General features: G+C 42.8%; 1 protein-coding gene across 1 annotated transcript in view; it reads right to left on the bottom strand.

Moving 5' to 3' along the window:
* Positions 1-14325, bottom strand: part of lpl (lipoprotein lipase) — a 31428-nt gene extending 17103 nt beyond the window's left edge. The window contains exons 1-3 of the mRNA XM_028816523.2: positions 13998-14325; positions 624-799; positions 350-529 (exon numbers count right to left, since the gene is read on the bottom strand). Of these exons, the coding sequence (XP_028672356.1) occupies positions 350-529; positions 624-799; positions 13998-14091 (450 nt within the window). The 5' untranslated portion in view covers positions 14092-14325. The remainder of the gene's footprint in view (positions 1-349; positions 530-623; positions 800-13997) is intronic.
* Between the last annotated feature and the right edge of the window lie 3845 nt (positions 14326-18170).

Below are 18170 nucleotides of genomic sequence, written 5' to 3'. Positions count from 1 at the left end.
GCAGGGAGGACCCGGGAAGTGAACCCAGGTCCCCAGGTCTCCCAACTGCGAGGCAGCAGCGCTACCCACTGCGCCACCGTGCCGCCCTTTAGTCAGGACCTCCCCATTCATTTCAACCAGTAATGGCGAAGCAATGAAGCACGGGATGTATTTCAGGTTTGGTGGCTCCTATCTTTTAAATTGTATATATTATACCATTTCTATTTTTTAAAGTTAAAAATTGGCAAGTCTACCAGAAAATGAGACTCATTCCAGATCGGATGCCAGCTGGGTTTGCCATGCCCTGTCCGTTATCGGCTAACACCTGAACCCGCTCTCTTAAAGTCCCATGCCAGCAGTTTGTACCTACCTCAATCCAGTTCATGAACTTGGCGAGGTCCTGCCCGACCAGCTTGGTGTAGGCCGCTGACGTGGGATAATGCTGCTGGGCTCTGTACAGCCAGTCCACCACGATCACGTTGGCGCTAGGCTCCCGCTCAAACAGAGCTGTCACCAGCTTCGCAATCCAGCTTTCATACAGGCCAGTCACCTGGAAGAAGACCGTTTCACTTGTTTAGTTCAACTAAATCGGCAAACATAGAGAGAGCAGAACGTGTCAGCCATGATGCATTAAGCAGGCTTACCGTCCACCCATGAATGACGACAAAGGTTTTTGAGGTCCGCTTAAAGTTGCACTCTTCAATGGTGTTAATCTGTCCAGGAACCAGGTAGCAGAGATCATCATCTGGGACCTCGGGACTGCGGAGGGAAAATTTCGACTCAATGCTGGTATAGTCGGCAAGCCACTCTGTGCTGTTTCCTGGAGAAGAAAAAACAACCAAGCATTTTAATAGGCAAACAATTTAAGCAAAGGCCCACTGACTGACTCTAGACAACCTTCTTGATGGACATTGTAACAATATGCTTGGTTCAAAGTGGAGTTCAGGTATTGTATATCAGCAATGAACATTCCAAAAATGGTCAGAAATCATCAATGTTCTAAAGGTATCTTTTCACAGGGAGCTGATGTTTAGGACATAAGACAGGACAACTGGTTCATCACAGCACCTACGCCTACCCTTCTACCCGTTGATGCACCAAAGCTCAAGAGAATTATGAGATCTCCATTAACCAGGTGATAGTTAGATGTGGTTAAACCAGGCAAGGGTCAAAGCTGTGAAACTGTGCCAAAATAAGCAAATTGAGAATCTTACGTCAAGAACAAAAGGAAGTCGAAACCTAAATCATAAACCGAGCACCAGGGCCTACTTGAATTCAGAAACTGACTACACAACCGCGAAACACTGAAAGTAGTGTAGCCACTGAGGGATAATTCAAGGAGAGATCATCGTAATTAAACATCGTCAGAGTTGTGACATTATCCACATGAGACTTGAGGTCATGTGACACCTTCATGAGGTGACGCAAAAAATAAATAATACAAGATGTCAACCAAAATAAACTCTGTCAATTAGCATCAAAATAAAAAATGAACCCACAAAAACTACTCAACATTATACAGTATGTATAACCACATTTTAAGATGGCACTACTATTTTAGGGTTACTGATTAGCCTGACACACAGCTATTGTCGTGAGTGCTCTGCCGGCCAAAATAAGTAAAGGGGTGAGGCCCCCAAGATATCCCACAAAACAAGTTTAACTTCAAGGCAAGCCTGGCCCCAGGAAAACAGGAGGCTTCAGGCCTGACTAGGCCTAAGAAGGGAGGTCAAACTTTTATATTCAAAATAAACGAAAACTATTCAATTCAATTCAATTCTTTATTGTCATATGTACAAGTACATATGCAGACAGTGAACATAGACAAAAAAAACACACAATAAATAAATGAATATAAATATGTACATAAATAAAACCAGAATCCTAGGAATAAACACTAATCATATTTCTTGAAAAATCCAAACAATCAGAACCAATATTTTCCATTAGTCGCTCCTGCACAATCTCTGTCCTCTGTTGACTATCTGGACTTTCAAATCTTACACTCATTCTACCATTCCCCTTGTTATCCACTAAAAAACCCACCTAAATCAAAAGGAAAGGTATTACTCTATCCCGTTCTCTCATCTCATCCTCTGAACTAAACACCTGAACATCAACTTCAAGCCCTCTCTCATAGATTTTAACTTCAGGATTTAGGGAGGGGTTGTCCATATCCAGTTCAGAAGATAAATCCATATTTGAGAGTTGGATATTAACATTAGGGCAAGTGATCAGTTCTTTATCAGGGATGAAAGGAGCTACATTAACCTCAGTGCATCTGAAATTATTAACATCAGGACCAGTGAGACACTGATTAACCTCAGGGACCCAAATATACTGATTAACATCAGGTTTAGAAATATATTGATTAACATCAGGGACTGTACAATAATTAACCTTAGGGATCCCAAATATTTTTTCTGCCTCTAGAATATACAGTTAGGTCCATAAATATTTGGACAAAGAACTTTTTTCTAATTTTGGTTCTGTACATTACCACAATGAATTTTAAATGAAACAACTCAGATGCAGTTGAAGTGCAGACTTTCAGCTTTAATTCAGTGGGGTGAACAAAACGATTGCATAAAAATGTGAGGCAACTAAAGCATTTTATTAACACAATCCCTTCATTTCAGGGGCTCAAAAGTAATTAGACAAATTAAATAACTGGAAATAAAATGTTCATTTCTAATACTTGGTTGAAAACCCTTTGCTGGCAATGACAGCCTGAAGTCTTGAACTCCTGGACATCACCAGATGCTGGGTTTCCTCCTTTTTAATGCTCTGCCAGGCCTTTACTGCAGCGGCTTTCAGTTGCTGTTTGTTTGTGGGCCTTTCTGTCTGAAGTTTACTCTTCAACAAGTGAACTGCCTGCTCAATTGGGTTAAGATCAGGTGACTGACTTGGCCATTCAAGAATTTTCCACTTCTTTGCTTTAATCAACTCCTGGGTTGCTTTGGCTGTATGTTTTGGGTCATTGTCCATCTGTATCATGAAACGCCACCCAATCAATTTGACTGCATTTAGCTGGATTTGAGCAGACAGTATGTCTCTAAACACCTCAGAATTCATTCGGCTGCTTCTGTCCTGTGTCACATCATCAATAAACACTAGTGTCCCAGTGCCACTGGCAGCCATGCACGCCCAAGCCATCACACTGCCTCCCTCCACCGTGTTTTACAGATGATGTGCTATGCTTTGGATAATGAGCTGTTCCACACCTTCATCTTGCCATCATTCTGGTAGAGGTTGATCTTGGTTTCATCTGTCCAAAGAATGTTTTTCCAGAACTGTGTTGGCTTTTTTAGATGTTCTTTAGCAAAGTCCAATCTAGCCTTTCTATTCTTGAGGCTTATGAGTGGCTTGCACCTTGCAGTGCACCCTCTGTATTTACTTTCATGCAGTCTTCTCTTTATGGTAGACTTGGATATCGATACGCTTACCCCCTGGAGAGTGTTGTTCACTTGGTTGGCTGTTGTGAAGGGGTTTCTCTTCACCATGGAAATGATTCTGCGATGATCCACCACTGTTGTCTTCCGTGGACGTCCAGGTCTTTTTGCGTTGCTGAGTTCACCAGTGCTTGCTTTCTTTCTCAGGATGTACCAAACTGTAGATTTTGCCACTCGTAATATTGGAGCAATTTCTCGGATGGGTTTTTTCTGTTTTCGCAGCTTAAGGATGGCTTCTTTCACCTGCATGGAGAGCTCCTCTGACCGCATGTTGTCTGTTCACAGCAAAATCTTCCACATGCAAGCACCACACCTCAAATCAACTCCAGGCCTTTTATCTGCTTAATTGATAAGGACATAATGACGGACTTGCCCACACCTGCCCATGAAATAGCCTTTGAGTCAATTGTCCAATTACTTTTGAGCCCCTGAAATGAAGGGATTGTGTTAATAAAATGCTTTAGTTGTCTCACATTTTTATGCAATCGTTTTGTTCACCCCACTGAATTAAAGCTGAAAGTCTGCACTTCAACTGCATCTGAGTTGTTTCATTTCAAATTCATTGTGGTAATGTACAGAACCAAAATAAGAAAAAAGTTGTCTCTGTCCAAATATTTATGGACCTAACTGTAATATTGTTCCCCACTGTTAACATCAGGGACCCAGTTCACTAGCAATACTCCCCTGAGAGGTGTTTTGAAAGGGTTACAAAAAGCCCTTATCCCTAAGATTTTAAGTTTAAACGAGTCCCAAAAAACATTGAAATGTGTCTCTCTGGAGGGAGAACCACGCAACATCCGGCTGGAGCAAAGATCAGTCCACAAAAAGGGATTTGTATGTACATAAAAGGCATAACTCAGCAAAAAAAAAAAAAAAAAGAAGTTGCCAAAGGCAATCCTGATAAACAAAATCCCAAAAATCACTCATCTGAAAGAGTATCCTTATTCCAGAGTCACAAAACGTTTCAAAACCAAATAGAAAAAAAAAAAAATCACAAAGAGCACAACATTTTCAATTTCACTGAACACCGGGAGCACATTCAAAATGAACTGAACTGTAGAACTGGGATGGGGGGCGGGCCCTTAACAATGATGGATGGGTGGCCCCGCCTCTTGTGGAACCACCCACAAAATACAAGGGACATGATATGACATATTCTAACAGAGAGAAACTAAATAAGGAAAAAAGAAATTAAAATTGACATAAACTGCATCACAGTGGTGCAGTGGTAGCGCTGCTGCCTCGCAGTAAGGGTTCGCTTCCCGGGTCCTCCCTGTGTGGAGTTTGCATGTTCTCCCCGTGTCTACATGGGTTTCCTCCCACAGTCCAAAGACATGCAGGTTAGGTGCATTGGCGATCCTAAATTGTCCCGTGTGTGTGCCCTGCGGTGGGCTGGCGCCCTGCCCGAGATTTGTTCCTTCCTTGCACCCTGTGTTGGCTGGGATTGGCTCCAGCAGACCCCCGTGACCCTGTAGTTAGGATATAGCAGGTTGGATAAAATGCATCACTTAATAATTAGAAAAACAGAAAAAACAATAGAAAACAATGAACGATAATAAAAAGAGCACAAAGAAGACGAGATTTGACCATATCACCTATTTGGAATGGAGGTGGAACCCAAAACCTCCCCAGTTCACTTGGAGAATGTGCAAATTTCAATATCTGAACACCGAGTCTCTGGGAGTGTGAGGTACCCAGAGGGTGCGGATTGCACCAGATGACACCAATAGACAAGGGTGACCCCAAGATGACTGATTATAAAACTTCGGTGCCGTGTTCGAGCTGCACACACTGTTGTTTTTATTGCTGCTGGGCTTTTTATCGTAACTGATTTGGGCAATTATTCTGGTTTAGCTACAATATTGTGGTAATTATTATTTAGGAATCTAAGTTGGTAACTTTTATGAGCCTTTTATAGAAATACCAAGGCTGAGAAGGCTCCTGAGAAGCCAACGACCGAGCAGCATTAGACAGTTTTGACATTTATGGCTGAAAGGGACTTTGTAGAATGTCTGCCCATGATTTCACTAATCCTAAAATGACTTCTGACAATCGTTGTGTGTGTCTGTGGCTTCATGTGAGAAGAGCTCTTCAGAGATGAAACTTCATGGGACAGTCAAGGCTTCCCGATCTTGTGAAATTATCAGTTGAAAGTGAGATGGCGAAAGGCGTTGCTTTCGAGGTAGCGATTCACAAGTTCGCAGCTTTATAGGCCCAGAAAGGAAAATTCCGCTTTAAGTGAGATGTTCACTAAGTGCTGAAATGCTTGAGTATTTGTTCCTGTTAATTTTTGCTTTGTGCCCCCCCCCCCCCACCATAACCTATCATATATGGGGGAACAGCGAAAGCTTTAGATTCTTGAAAAATTTTGATCTCAGGTTTTCATCGTTTTAGGGTCCCCTGATACCGAAAACATCAAAATCTCAATTATGAGTGTGTGTCTGCCTCTGTGTCACAGTTTTTTGAGGACGATCTTGAGCTAAAACGGCTGGATGGCAAAATACAAACTTGAAACTTAAGCCTGTTATGAGATGACGATGTGCTGATTAGTGTTTGAGCCAAATCGTGCAAAAGAAAGAGGCGCTCAAGAGGAACCCTGAAATACCGTAATCCTGCAATGAATTCTGAATTCTTTTCGTCAGTTGCTATCATGATGACTTATTTTATGATCTGAAAGATCTGCCTCAGAGCGGTAAATAATTGCTGAAATGTTAGAGAATAGTTGGGGTAATTTAGTTTCTAGGGCGCAAAGCCTACTGACGTTTGTGTATGAATTTTTTATGATATTACTTCATTTATTAATTTATTTCATTTCATTACCTGGGCCACTATAGATTATGTAAACTGGATCCATTAATGTATCTCATGTAATGGTAACATTTAACATGAAAAACAACATAATTTTAATGTAGTCCATAAACATTTTAACTTAAATTCTATCGTTTTCTTCCCTCGTTTTGATTTTAACCACATGAAACAACATCAATGTAAATACATTTAGACTGTGTGTGGCATAAAGGGTCATGAGGACCAAAAAGCTATTTAGGCAGCAGAGTTCAGGGAGGCAAACTTCATACTGGATAGGATACCCTTCATCAAAGACCACTTTCACAGATACACACACACACACACACACACACACTCATTAACACACAGCGGCCCAGCTAAAGAAGTATGTCTTGACTGCAAGATCAATCTGGAGACCCCAGAAGAAGGCCACATGAGCACAGCTTGGTGCAAATGACGCACAACTCTTAATGTGTCTCCAGGCTGTGAGGACTTCTACAGTAGGTGGCAGTTAAATGACAACATTGATAAGCCTGTAGGAGAGGGGCTCATTGTGACTGGAGCTGTCGGAATTGAATCTCCATTACTGTCTCGAAGGATTACAGATTACAGATAATTCACATCCTCATTATAAATACATACACTCAATGAAACTAGATGTGAAAGGCACTTTATAACAAGTAGGTAGATAGATAGATAGATAGATAGATAGATAGATAGATAGATAGATAGATAGATAGATAGATAGATAGATAGATAGATAGATAGATAGATAGATAGATAGCGGCACGGTGGCGCAGTGGGTAGCGCTGCTGCCTCGCAGTTGGGAGATCTGGGGACCCGGGTTCACTTCCCGGGTCCTCCCTGCGTGGAGTTTGCATGTTCTCCCCGTGTCTGCGTGGGTTTCCTCCGGGCGCTCCGGTTTCCTCCCACAGTCCAAAGACATGCAGGTTAGGTGGATTGGCGATTCTAAATTGGCCCTAGTGTGTGCTTGGTGTGTGGGTGTGTTTGTGTGTGTCCTGCGGTGGGTTGGCACCCTGCCCGGGATTGGTTCCCTGCCTTGTGCCCTGTGTTGGCTGGGATTGGCTCCAGCAGACCCCCGTGACCCTGTGTTCAGATTCAGCGGGTTGGATAATGGATGGATAGATAGATAGATAGATAGATAGATAGATAGATAGATAGATAGATAGATAGATAGATAGATAGATAGATAGATAGAAAAAGCACTACATAATAGACAGCTAGAGAAATAGATGAGAAAGTCACTATATAAAAATAATGCACATGCCATACCTATAAAAAGTATTCACTCCCATGGACGTTCTCACATTTTATTGTTATACAACTTTGAATCTCAGCTGATTTAATTTGTTTTTTCTGAGACTGACAACAGAGCCAATGAGGTTCTGCCCCTTTTGGTCCACTCAGTATAAAGGATAGACGCTCCCAGGAAGTGGTGTCTCAAATTGGACCTGATCGGCCACAGGCAAGGTCATTACAGATGCTTCATGCATTTATAAACGATGGCACCAACGAGTGCTTTTATTTTTGTTAAAAGATTTGCTTTATTTTTGTGGTATCAAATTAAATGAGGTTTTGCCCAGTTGGCACCCCACCTATTTTTGCTTTCCCTCTGTGCCATTCCTCATCCCGCTACATTAGATAGATAGATAGATAGATAGATAGATAGATAGATAGATAGATAGATAGATAGATAGATAGATAGATAGATAGATAGATAGATATTTGAAAGGAACTATATAATATATAGTGTGAAGTTTACTTTTTAAAAATCAACACTCCATTGTGAGGTTTGAGGCTGTGCCAGTCAGTGTAACTATTTGTTAATTGCTGGTTTGGGTGGCAGTCAGGATGTCAGTACCATTCATAACCCATGCTGACAACACACCCTTTTCAAACTCTGTAGCAAGCTGACATAGCACAGGAACAGAGAGGAGGAACATTCCTAAATTAAAATAAACAGAGGAAGTAACCGCAGGATCAAACAGAGCAGCCTCCCCACCCACACCCTGCGCCACACCTGCCCCCAGAGGTGACTTCAGCTGCTGTAGCTTAGCAAAGCCTCACGTCAACTATACTTGTGCAAAAGGAGTAATTTTGACCCCTCAGATCCCCCATGGAAGTGAACCCCTAGGGTCATCTTATATGGCCTCCTTAACTTCAAGTCCTTGTGATGATTTTTGCTGAAGACACCCATTGGGTTACTCTTTTTTTTATAATGGTGTCGTTTCCTGTGCAGAATATGGCCCAGAATGGCCTAAAACCGAGGTGTTTGGGGCATCTAGAGGGCAAAAAAATGACGTCTTGCAGAACTAGACATTGAATGGTGTATCATATTGTGGGAGTTTTCTCATACCAGTTAAGGAGACGCCAGAAAATAAATTAAAAATAAAACCTGAAGTGTTTTCTAAGTAATTCTTATGAGCTCAAAATGACAACAAACCTGAATTGTATGTGTGACATACTTATTAATTAATTGACATACCCTGTATGTATTCATTTAATTTCTAACAAGTGAGCAGAATATGATAGGGGTTAAACATAGCTTTGCTGTACCCCAAAGCCTGCGACCCCCCCTCCCCCGGGATGGCTGTCTGTCCAAATTCTAGCACATAAGCCACTCTCCACGCCCCCTGCTGAGCCCCATAAGGGGTAGGACCTGCCTGCACATGCCGCTGTGACCTCCGCTTCGGGATTACTGCCCAGCCTGTGACCAATCGAATGACTCTCGAGCTTTCTGATTGGCCAGAATTAAGACACGATTTACATAAATTCCATACACGCGTAATTCTAAACTGCCGATTTGCAAGCCGGCTGGGAAGTTTTTTTTTTTTTTTTTGGAGACGGCGCACTTTTTATGCCGGATAAAGAAAATGAATTTCCACTTTAATGACTTTCAAAATTGCAAAAAATTTCCGCACACGATCACAACACCATTCTTATCAGTAAATCAAACAGTCAGCCGCAACCCCTCAAAAAGAAACACGCCGGTTAATTATTGACTTCATTTGGCTGTCTTTCGGCCAGGTGTAAGATTTCTCAAACGATTGGAAAAGCCGGGAGAGGAATCCGCGTTTATTTAGAGCTGACTGAGCGCCCGCCGAAGTGTTAAACGGTACCGACGGGAAATGCGAGGAGCCAAATGAAGTGGTTCACTAACGCCCGCAGTTACGGGAATGTCGACCGCCACGTCACAGTTCTCCGACTGGAGAAAAAAATATGACACGGAAAACAATTTATGCAATGAATTTAAATTGGTGGATTTTTATTTGTTGGATTAAACGGGTTTGAAACTTGATTTGTATAAGGGGGAATGTATATGCTAGTCTGTGGGTACTTTACACTATCTGAACTAGAATATTAAATATATGAATAGAGTCTGCTGCCCTGTTGGTACACAAATACACACTGGTAGTGTGACAGGCCCGCTATGAGGGTTGGAGTGGCGCCGTTCTGCGACCGGTTTCCGCTTAACGGTCCCGAAAAGCGCTCACGCTGCAAGCACCGGTATTAGAGAATGAATGAAAGAATGAATGAATGAGGTCATGAAGGTCTGGGGTTTATAAAAGAGCCTCAGATATTTTGCTAAGAACGATGGTTAGCGGGTCTGTCAACCTGCGTTCGAATCCGCGTGGAGTTTCCACCTCCACAAAGCCATGCAGGTTGCAAGTGAATGAGCACCAGCGTGGGTGACCGTGCTAGTTTCATGCCCAGCGCTCGATGCCACTTTGATCAGATCTTGAACTGTCAAATGGAATAGACTTGTTAAGAGAATGAATGGAGGGATACATTTGGGGATTTCTGAACCTGCTATGGCGCATCCATAGGCACTTAGAGCTGAGAATGACAAGTGAAGTCATTAGCTATTAGTAAACACCAGGGGGGCTCATACATAACACCGTGTGTAGAATTCACACAAAAACATGGGGTAAGGATAAAAGTAGAAATGTGTGTATGCACCGTTTATACTTGAGGCCCCAGGTGTTGTAATTCTTACTAAGACTGAACAAAGTGTTAACATCGTAGACAATTCTGACAAGAACAGATCATTGAGCTCAACTGGTTCCTTAATGGCTGGCGTTTGTGGTACCTTGTAGCTCAATTGTTTGACAAAGAACCACTTCATTGTTGAAAGGATTCTTTGCCTTTGAAGTTGATTTTTTTGAGCTTTGAGAAGATTCCTAATATGTTCACAAAACAGAAACCTTTAATGTCTGGTAGGTGCCCTCGTAGGATACAAACGGAGCTTAGTCGGTGTTATTGTTCGAAGGAAGAGTCCTTTAAAATTGTCTCTTCCCAAATCTCTTATAATTATTCATGGTTATTTATGGAGTCTATTATGGATCAAAAGAAAAGGTATGTTCTGTGACCTTCATATGGATGGTTCCTCTATATGCTATTGCCCTGAAGAAACGCTTCGGGTGCCTTTATTGAGTGGAGCTTGTCCATCCCGTTCACCTAAATTGTCCAAAATAACATTAAGTCGGAGTTTGAAGGTTCCTAAAGTCCTCTTCACTTATTCCATGTGTCTGTGAAGGGAAAAACTTCTGCCAAAATCTGCCCTTAAAAGTTTCCTGCCCCATGTTTTGTTGCGTATTGATGTGTAATTAATAGACGCTCAATAAGTAGCTCTTATCTAAGATATTAACGTTGGTGCTTTAGGCCCTATAAGGACAGGCCTGCTGCCTCATAGAAGTAGCTGGCTAACAGAAGCCCCCACCTTGAAATGTTGGCCCAAAAACATTCATAAGCCCGCATTATTCAAGTTCTTGTCCTTCAATGACATGGATGTGTATGTTCACTGCTTCAAAGGACCAAAGCCCTGGCTACAGACTAAAATTTTAAGGGTGGTGGGTGTCTGAAATACTGGTGGGGGGAAGAGGGTCATGATATGATAAATCCCCAAAAATCCTGCCAGTTCCATCATGCCATGACATGATATTGGGGGGGGGGGGGGGTAACCAAGCTAAAGGACCCCCTGGATGGCAGAAGATTCACTGCATGCAAAGATGACAGACGCAGAGGAAACAGGTTCACCATCCAACACTCTTAAAAAATCAAGGTGCCAGAGCGGTTCTTCAGAGCGATGTCACAGGGGAACCATTTTTGGTTCCCAAAGACCCATCCACGTGAAGGTTCCAGAAAGAGCAGTTTATTTATTTAGAATTGTAACAGGCTTCAGAAATTAGGATGAATAATGATAACAGATTTGTGAAATCCCAATGGGTTCCTGATTTTAAAAGGACCCTCGCAGTATACAATCACACACGCTAAGTGCAGGTTTTCTTAATCTGTTAGTGTCCCACTTAGGTTACCCGCCATACAATTAAGAATTCAGTTTTATTTTTTTTTCCCACATATTAGGAAAGTTTCAAAGCACAAAGAACGGACTACATACCCAAAGAACCCATCCCAGAATGAAATGGCCATAAAGTGCCATTAAAGAGCCAGCATTTTTGGTTGCTTTCTATCTTGCAAAAGACAGAAGACAGTCACAAGTAGAAAATCCATCCATCCATTGTCCAACCCGCTGAATCCGAACACAGGGTCACGGGGGTCTGCTGGAGCCAATTCCAGCCAACACAGGGCACAAGACAGGAACCAATCCCGGGCAGGGTGCCAACCCACCGCAGGACACACACAAACACACCAAGCACACACAAGGGCCAATTTAGAATCGCCAATCTACCTAACTTGCATGTCTTTGGACTGTGGGAGGAAACCGGAGCACCCGGAGGAAACCCACGGGGAGAACATGCAAACGCAGGGAGGACCCGGGAAGCGAACCCAGGTACCCAGGTCTCCCAACTGCGAGGCAGCAGCGCTACCCACTGCGCCACCGTGCTGCCCAAGTGGAAAATGCACCAAACAATACATCAAAAATGCAGGTGTCATATTATGGTACCAATAATGTAAAGTTTAGGACCTGGAAAGTGCTAAACACTAAAGTTATTTGCAAAACGACAAAAAAAAAGGAACAGCAATAACAAACTAAAATTTGATTAATCTGGTCGTTAAAATCCTGAGCCGATATTCGGAATAAAAATCTCACACCCGAACAAACTCGTCGGAGTAGTGCTCTACTGCCATCTACTGGTTGAAAAAATACATTTCAAAAATAAGGCGCTCTAGCTACACACTTCAACGATATTCGGCAAACACAAGCTGACGGCCTTTTTTTTTGTATTTAATTTTACTAACTTCTGGAACTAATTGTAATTATTGTAGTTGTGTTACTGGCTATATATAATATATATTTCAATTCTTGGATCATCTACTAATGTTGAGCTGTGGGAATTTTGTATTATGTTTTGTGGCAACGCCGCTATTTCTGTATTGAGTTTTTTTGGGCGAGTTACCATTTAACACGCACAAAATAATAATAAATGGGCGAGTTACCACTTAACACGCACAAAATAATAATAAAAATAAAAGTAGCGTCTGTATTGCAGTACATGTTCTCATTCAATTTTATAATAAATAAAATATTATTTTCAAACAAAACGCACAAAGATCCCGCGCTACGGCAATTCATAATAATCGTGCTACACTCTTAAAAATAAACGTGCCAGGGCGGTTCTTCAGAGTGATGCCACAGGGGACTATTTTTGGTTGAACTATCCATATACATGTTCCAGAAAGAACCTTTTATTTATTTAGATTTTATTTTCTTTATTAAGAAGCGCCTTGGGCACTGGAACGGAGCTATATAAAACAAAAATAATAATTATTATTATTAATATCCATAACAGGATCTATACATGAAGAGACCGGAACAGATTTCTGGAATCCCAATGGCCATGATTTTCAAAGGACTCTCACTGCTTACAATAACTCAGACTAAGTTCAGGTTTTCTTACCATAACATTAAAGATTGTTTTCTACGTTTTTCAAAGCTCAAAGAACCAACTTTACATTCAGAGAACACGTCACAGAATGAAATTGTGCTTGGTCAAGCAATACTTCTAGGAGGAACCACACAACCCAGTAAAGAGCCATTAAAAGACCAGCATTTCTAAGAGTGTGTGGTGTCATTATGAAAAGATTCCGTTACACATAAAAGGTTTCCACAGACACGCATCTTACATGTTTAGGCATAAAAGCCTTAAACTGTAATACAGTCAGGTTCCTGAACCTAACTGAAAAATAACATTTTTTGTTTTGTTATTATACATTTGGAAACAAATCCCAAGTAGAACTCTTCACCTATGTGTTTAATACATTTTCTTTTCTGATAACATTGCCCGTCTCATTGCATTTATGACAAAGAATCGACATGAAATCACAGAAATTATTAGCAATATACAAGATAACCTTGGGCCAATTTGCGACAGAGGGTTTATCTTTCCGTTTCTTCCAAGTCAATGCCAGTTTGCTTTTTTGGCTCACATGCCACTGCTGTGCATATTAAAAGTAAACGAGCAAGTCGCTCAGGAGGCGTGATGAGATTTTTCTTAGAAGACAATCATCAAGTCTACAATGACTCATTCTTTTTCTTCCCAGACCTGCCGCGCTGGGTTACTTTCGGTCAGCTCAAGCTCACTCAAGCTTTTCCCAAGCACCAGATTGGAAGAAAAAAAAAATTAACGAACACTTTTAAAAGTTCACAATAATAAAAACTCACACGTAGTTCAGTGTTTCAGATTTTACGATCGCGGGCGCGTGGGTCCTAAAAGGCTATAAACACAATCAAAAGCCCCTTTCGCTTTAATCAGGTTTAGAATCCCCCCCTGAGCAGTTACAGTTGTGGTCACTCACCTAACGGAGTCTCCTCTGTGGTCGCAATAAAATCAGCGCGTGTTTCCAGTGCGTAAAACAACACCACGAACAATAAAGTACTTGGTCGTCCCATAATAGAAGTGGTTGGATTAAAAGTTCCAAATAAATAAATAGTTGATAAACAAAATATTAAATACTTCTGCTTCACAATTAAATGATGCTCTCAATGCAGGGATGTGCCTGCACGGACTAAAGTGCTTTTTTTGCAGTACAAAAAGTGCAGTTTCTTCCCTACGGCCAGGACTTCAAGGCTCCTTGCGCCTTTTTACTTGTTCACCCCCCTTCGGCGTCTTCGCTTTCTTTCATGATATGCTGGTATGCAAATCGTGTGTCTCCTTATTGGGCAGACGCGGGAGGCGGAGCCCTAACAGATTTTTCTCAAACTGGAATCACACAAGTAGTTCGTGTTCGTGGTGCTTAGACCGAGGGACCTCATACTTGGGGATTGGTGGGGGTTTTGGGGTGTGTGTAAGGGGCGGGGCCGTGGTGGTTTGGGGCTAAGCGTGCGCTTGATTGAAAGTAAACAAACATCTTTAGGCTGATAAGTTTGCTTACGGATCACTCGATTGCATTTTGAGATTCCCAGGAGTTTCATTTCTAACGACTCTGTAATGACTTTCTGAATTCATTTAGCAGATTCTGCTTAAACCTGACATATGCATATCATTTTATACCATTTTAAATCGCAAGGGCTCAAACCTGTCTTTGTAAGGTGGAACCCATTCCTGGACTTGGAGACCGCTCGCCGCAGCGCTGTAAAGTCGATTCGGGTGGTTTCAAAGCTTGTAGATGCATCCGTGTTTATTTTATTATTGATTTCCAAGACAAGATGCAACAATTCGTTAATCCGACCGTGGTCTAGGCACTTTTTATGGCAGTATGGTGTAGCGGGACTGTAATTTCGGAAGCGAACGAACTCTCTTTCTCATTGGTCAGTTTAAAACTCCTCAGTTCACCGGATAAGATGTGGTGGTGGTGTTAGAAAAAAACAGGGGACTCATAACGGGCAGAAAATTTAAAAATGATTAAAAGTGCACACAGATTCGAATTAATAATCAAGCGAAGTGCGCGGTGGGTCGTAATCTGCATTGCCTGACTCAAATAAATCCGTGTTTAACTGATAAAATGCTAAAATAAATAATGATAATAACTTAAAAAACGTAAAAAAAGCGGATTCCAAAAATGACTAAGGTGGCTTTTGTAACGTCTTTTCTGGTCAAAACCCACTAAGCGTTTTATTTTAGCAGCTCGTGTCTGTATCGCAAATAAAGCTTTAAAAATGCAGAGTGAGTGACTTACGCGGCATGTTTGCGAATGGTGGGTGCACTTCTGCTTCAATAAATTGTAACGAAACCCTTAGTTAAATAAGCCTTATATTGATTAATAGGTTGGTTAATAGGTGTGGAGCCCCTTCAGCTGGGTGTGCATTACTTCGTTAAGTGACATTGAGGCCCTATTTTTGCAGTTGTCGCTACTTTTCCAGTGTGTCATCAAACCGTGTTGTTACACTTGTCGGGTGTGCCCCAGTTGTTTCATTTCAAAAGGCAGTCAGCCTCCGCACTAATCACACACACACACGCGCGCGCACACCCTCTAAATCACACAAGCACATTGTGTGCAACAAGAAGTGAATTCGGATAACGGTGCGTGCCTCCTCACGTAAGGAGCGGATGGGGGAAGGGGAGGGGCGGGGAAGGGGTGTGTACGGACAGCGCTCGTCGTGATTGGACAGCGGTGGAGTCTCCTGTTACTTTGAGCGGTTAGGCAGGCAGACAAACGTCTCCCGGCTGCTTTTTTTTTTCAGTCTGCATAGGCTGCGTCTGGCCGCAGTCGCTCAGGTGACAACGCTTTCTGACTACAGTGACTCGAGCAACACCCTAACTCATTATTACTAAAAGGTTGCATGTATGTTTTTGCGCCATAGTAGCTTATTTCCATAAGGTCTCTTTTACAATGTGTGAGTTAAAAATACAAAAGTCCGTACAACAGTCCTAAGTAATGCATACTCAGTGAAAGCTGAAACAGGATAATAAAATAAGAAGCTACGAAATGGCAGTATAACTTGCATGTTACAAAACAGAGAGAAACACTGCGTATACTGTAAGTCTTGGTACCTGAATGTCCAACAACAATAACTCTTTTTTTGTTAGGTGACTGTTCGTGACAGGAGTGGCATCGCTAGCTGCAGCATTTATTAAGGGCTTAACGCCCGTCTCTGATAAAGCGAATGGAAAAGTGGGGTGGATTTGCACGGTCAACACCCAGGGAAGGAGAATTAGGGGTATATGGTCCCCATTGTAGTTTTCGTGTCGTTGAGAAGCATGGGGATTTGGGTGGGCCACAACCCACCTGGAAGTTCCCCCATTGAAAGAACAAGGGTCGGGCTTGTGAATATGGGGTGGAGGTGAGGGGAGAGGGAGGTTGTTATTGATCAGGGGGCTGGATGTCTGAGATCAGGGGATAAAACCCCTGAAGCAAAAACAACGCCACTTCTGCTTCATGGATCCAGTCAGTGCCAGTCGAAGCCCATTTGGAACCCTAGGATTGGGTGTTGTGCGGCTCCCTGCTGTGCCCACAGTGGGTAGTCAGTTTTAGATTTCAATGAGCAGGGGATCCCCCTCTGTGTTTGGAGTGAGCACCCCTTCATTTACATACTTGGCGCCCCTCTCTGTACATAACACATACTTTACAGAACGCATGCCCCTTGGTGTCCAGAGCACATGCCACTTACTTTAACTTTCATCAGTGGCACCCATAATGGATTGGCTGTAATGAACATTCTGAAATTTTTGGTGTGGACACCTCATGACACCCCCAGTAATGCGCTGGCTATGGTGCCCCTCTGGGGGAGGTTTGGGGTGAACAGTTTTGGCCCTTCCTGGAGAAAGGTTGTGGTGAAAATGTATGCAGTGGTGCTTTGGCCCCCCCTGGAGAAGGGTGGGAGTGAATACTTTCGCCATTGGCAACTCATTTTACTTGTGGGGTGGGGTGAGAACTTTTGAAAACCCTTCTTGACCCCTCTTGGGAGCCCGGGTAGGGGTGAAGACTTTTGCAGTGATATTTTGGCTGCTACAGAGAAGGGTGGAGGGGGGTGAAAACTTTCACAACCACATCTTCATCCCCTCTGGGGAGGACTGGGGGTGAATAATTTTGAAAATCCATCAAAGGAAGTTTAGGGATGAACACTTTTGCAATTACACTTTGCCCACCCACCCCCCCGGGAGATGTTGGGGGGGGGGGATACTTTCGCAGCAGAAACTCATCCCCTCTTGGCAGGGGTGGGGATGAATAATTTTGGAATCCCAGCTCAGCCCATTCTGTGGAGGTTTTGGGGTGAACACTTTTACAATAGAACTTCAGTCACTCCAGAGAAAGGTGTGTGTTTGGGGGAGAACTCTTGTAAAACCCTTGTCGCCCCCTTCTTGGCCTCTTCTGTAGCAGTGCTTTGGCCCCTCTGCGTGTGACATTTCTTTTGGGTACACCAGACTGCTCTGCAGCACATAAAGAGATGTGCAGGTTAGGTAAAGTTGTGATTCCAAAATCACCCTGGTGGGCTTGACCCAGCGCTGTACACTTTTTCAGAAATTAATGTGCCAAAGTGGCGATGCCATAGGGGAACCATTTTTGGATCTTGTGAGCAGCACCACGTGTAAGAGTTGAAATGCAGTCCCCAGTTTAATAACCAATAATAATACGTTTTACTGTATTTATATAGCACCTTTGCCATGATCAAGGCGCTTTTGGGGTCCTCCTTTATCTGTGGGGTCCCATCTGTCAAGCAGGTAGTGCGTCCAGAGCTCAGTGTGTCCTTTCAGCGAGTGCTTGCTGTATGAACAGTGAAGCATATGAGGAGCTCACAGTGCCATCAGCGCGACATGTCGAACACCACGTGCATACACACAGTGTCTTGATGGGTGTGTGTCAGGTGTCCCGGGGTCTGTGAGTCAAACACCCACTCTGTCGATTCCTCTTTCTATCCATAGCACATTACATCCACACATCATAGGCAGCACTTTGTGTGGACGTGTTGAAGCAGATTAGGCATCACGGGCACCCTCAGCCTCAATGAAGGCACTCGGAGTCTCGGGACAGGCAGCAGAATCAGGATTTATTGTATGGCGCACATACAGACTTAACTCAGCCCAGCAGTGG

The sequence above is a fragment of the Erpetoichthys calabaricus genome, chromosome 12 (genome assembly GCF_900747795.2).
Source record: "Erpetoichthys calabaricus chromosome 12, fErpCal1.3, whole genome shotgun sequence".
NCBI classification, from domain to species: Eukaryota; Metazoa; Chordata; class Cladistia; order Polypteriformes; family Polypteridae; genus Erpetoichthys; species Erpetoichthys calabaricus.
The sequence above is the reverse complement of the archived record's forward strand: the minus strand, read 5'-3'. Positions and strand labels throughout refer to the sequence as shown.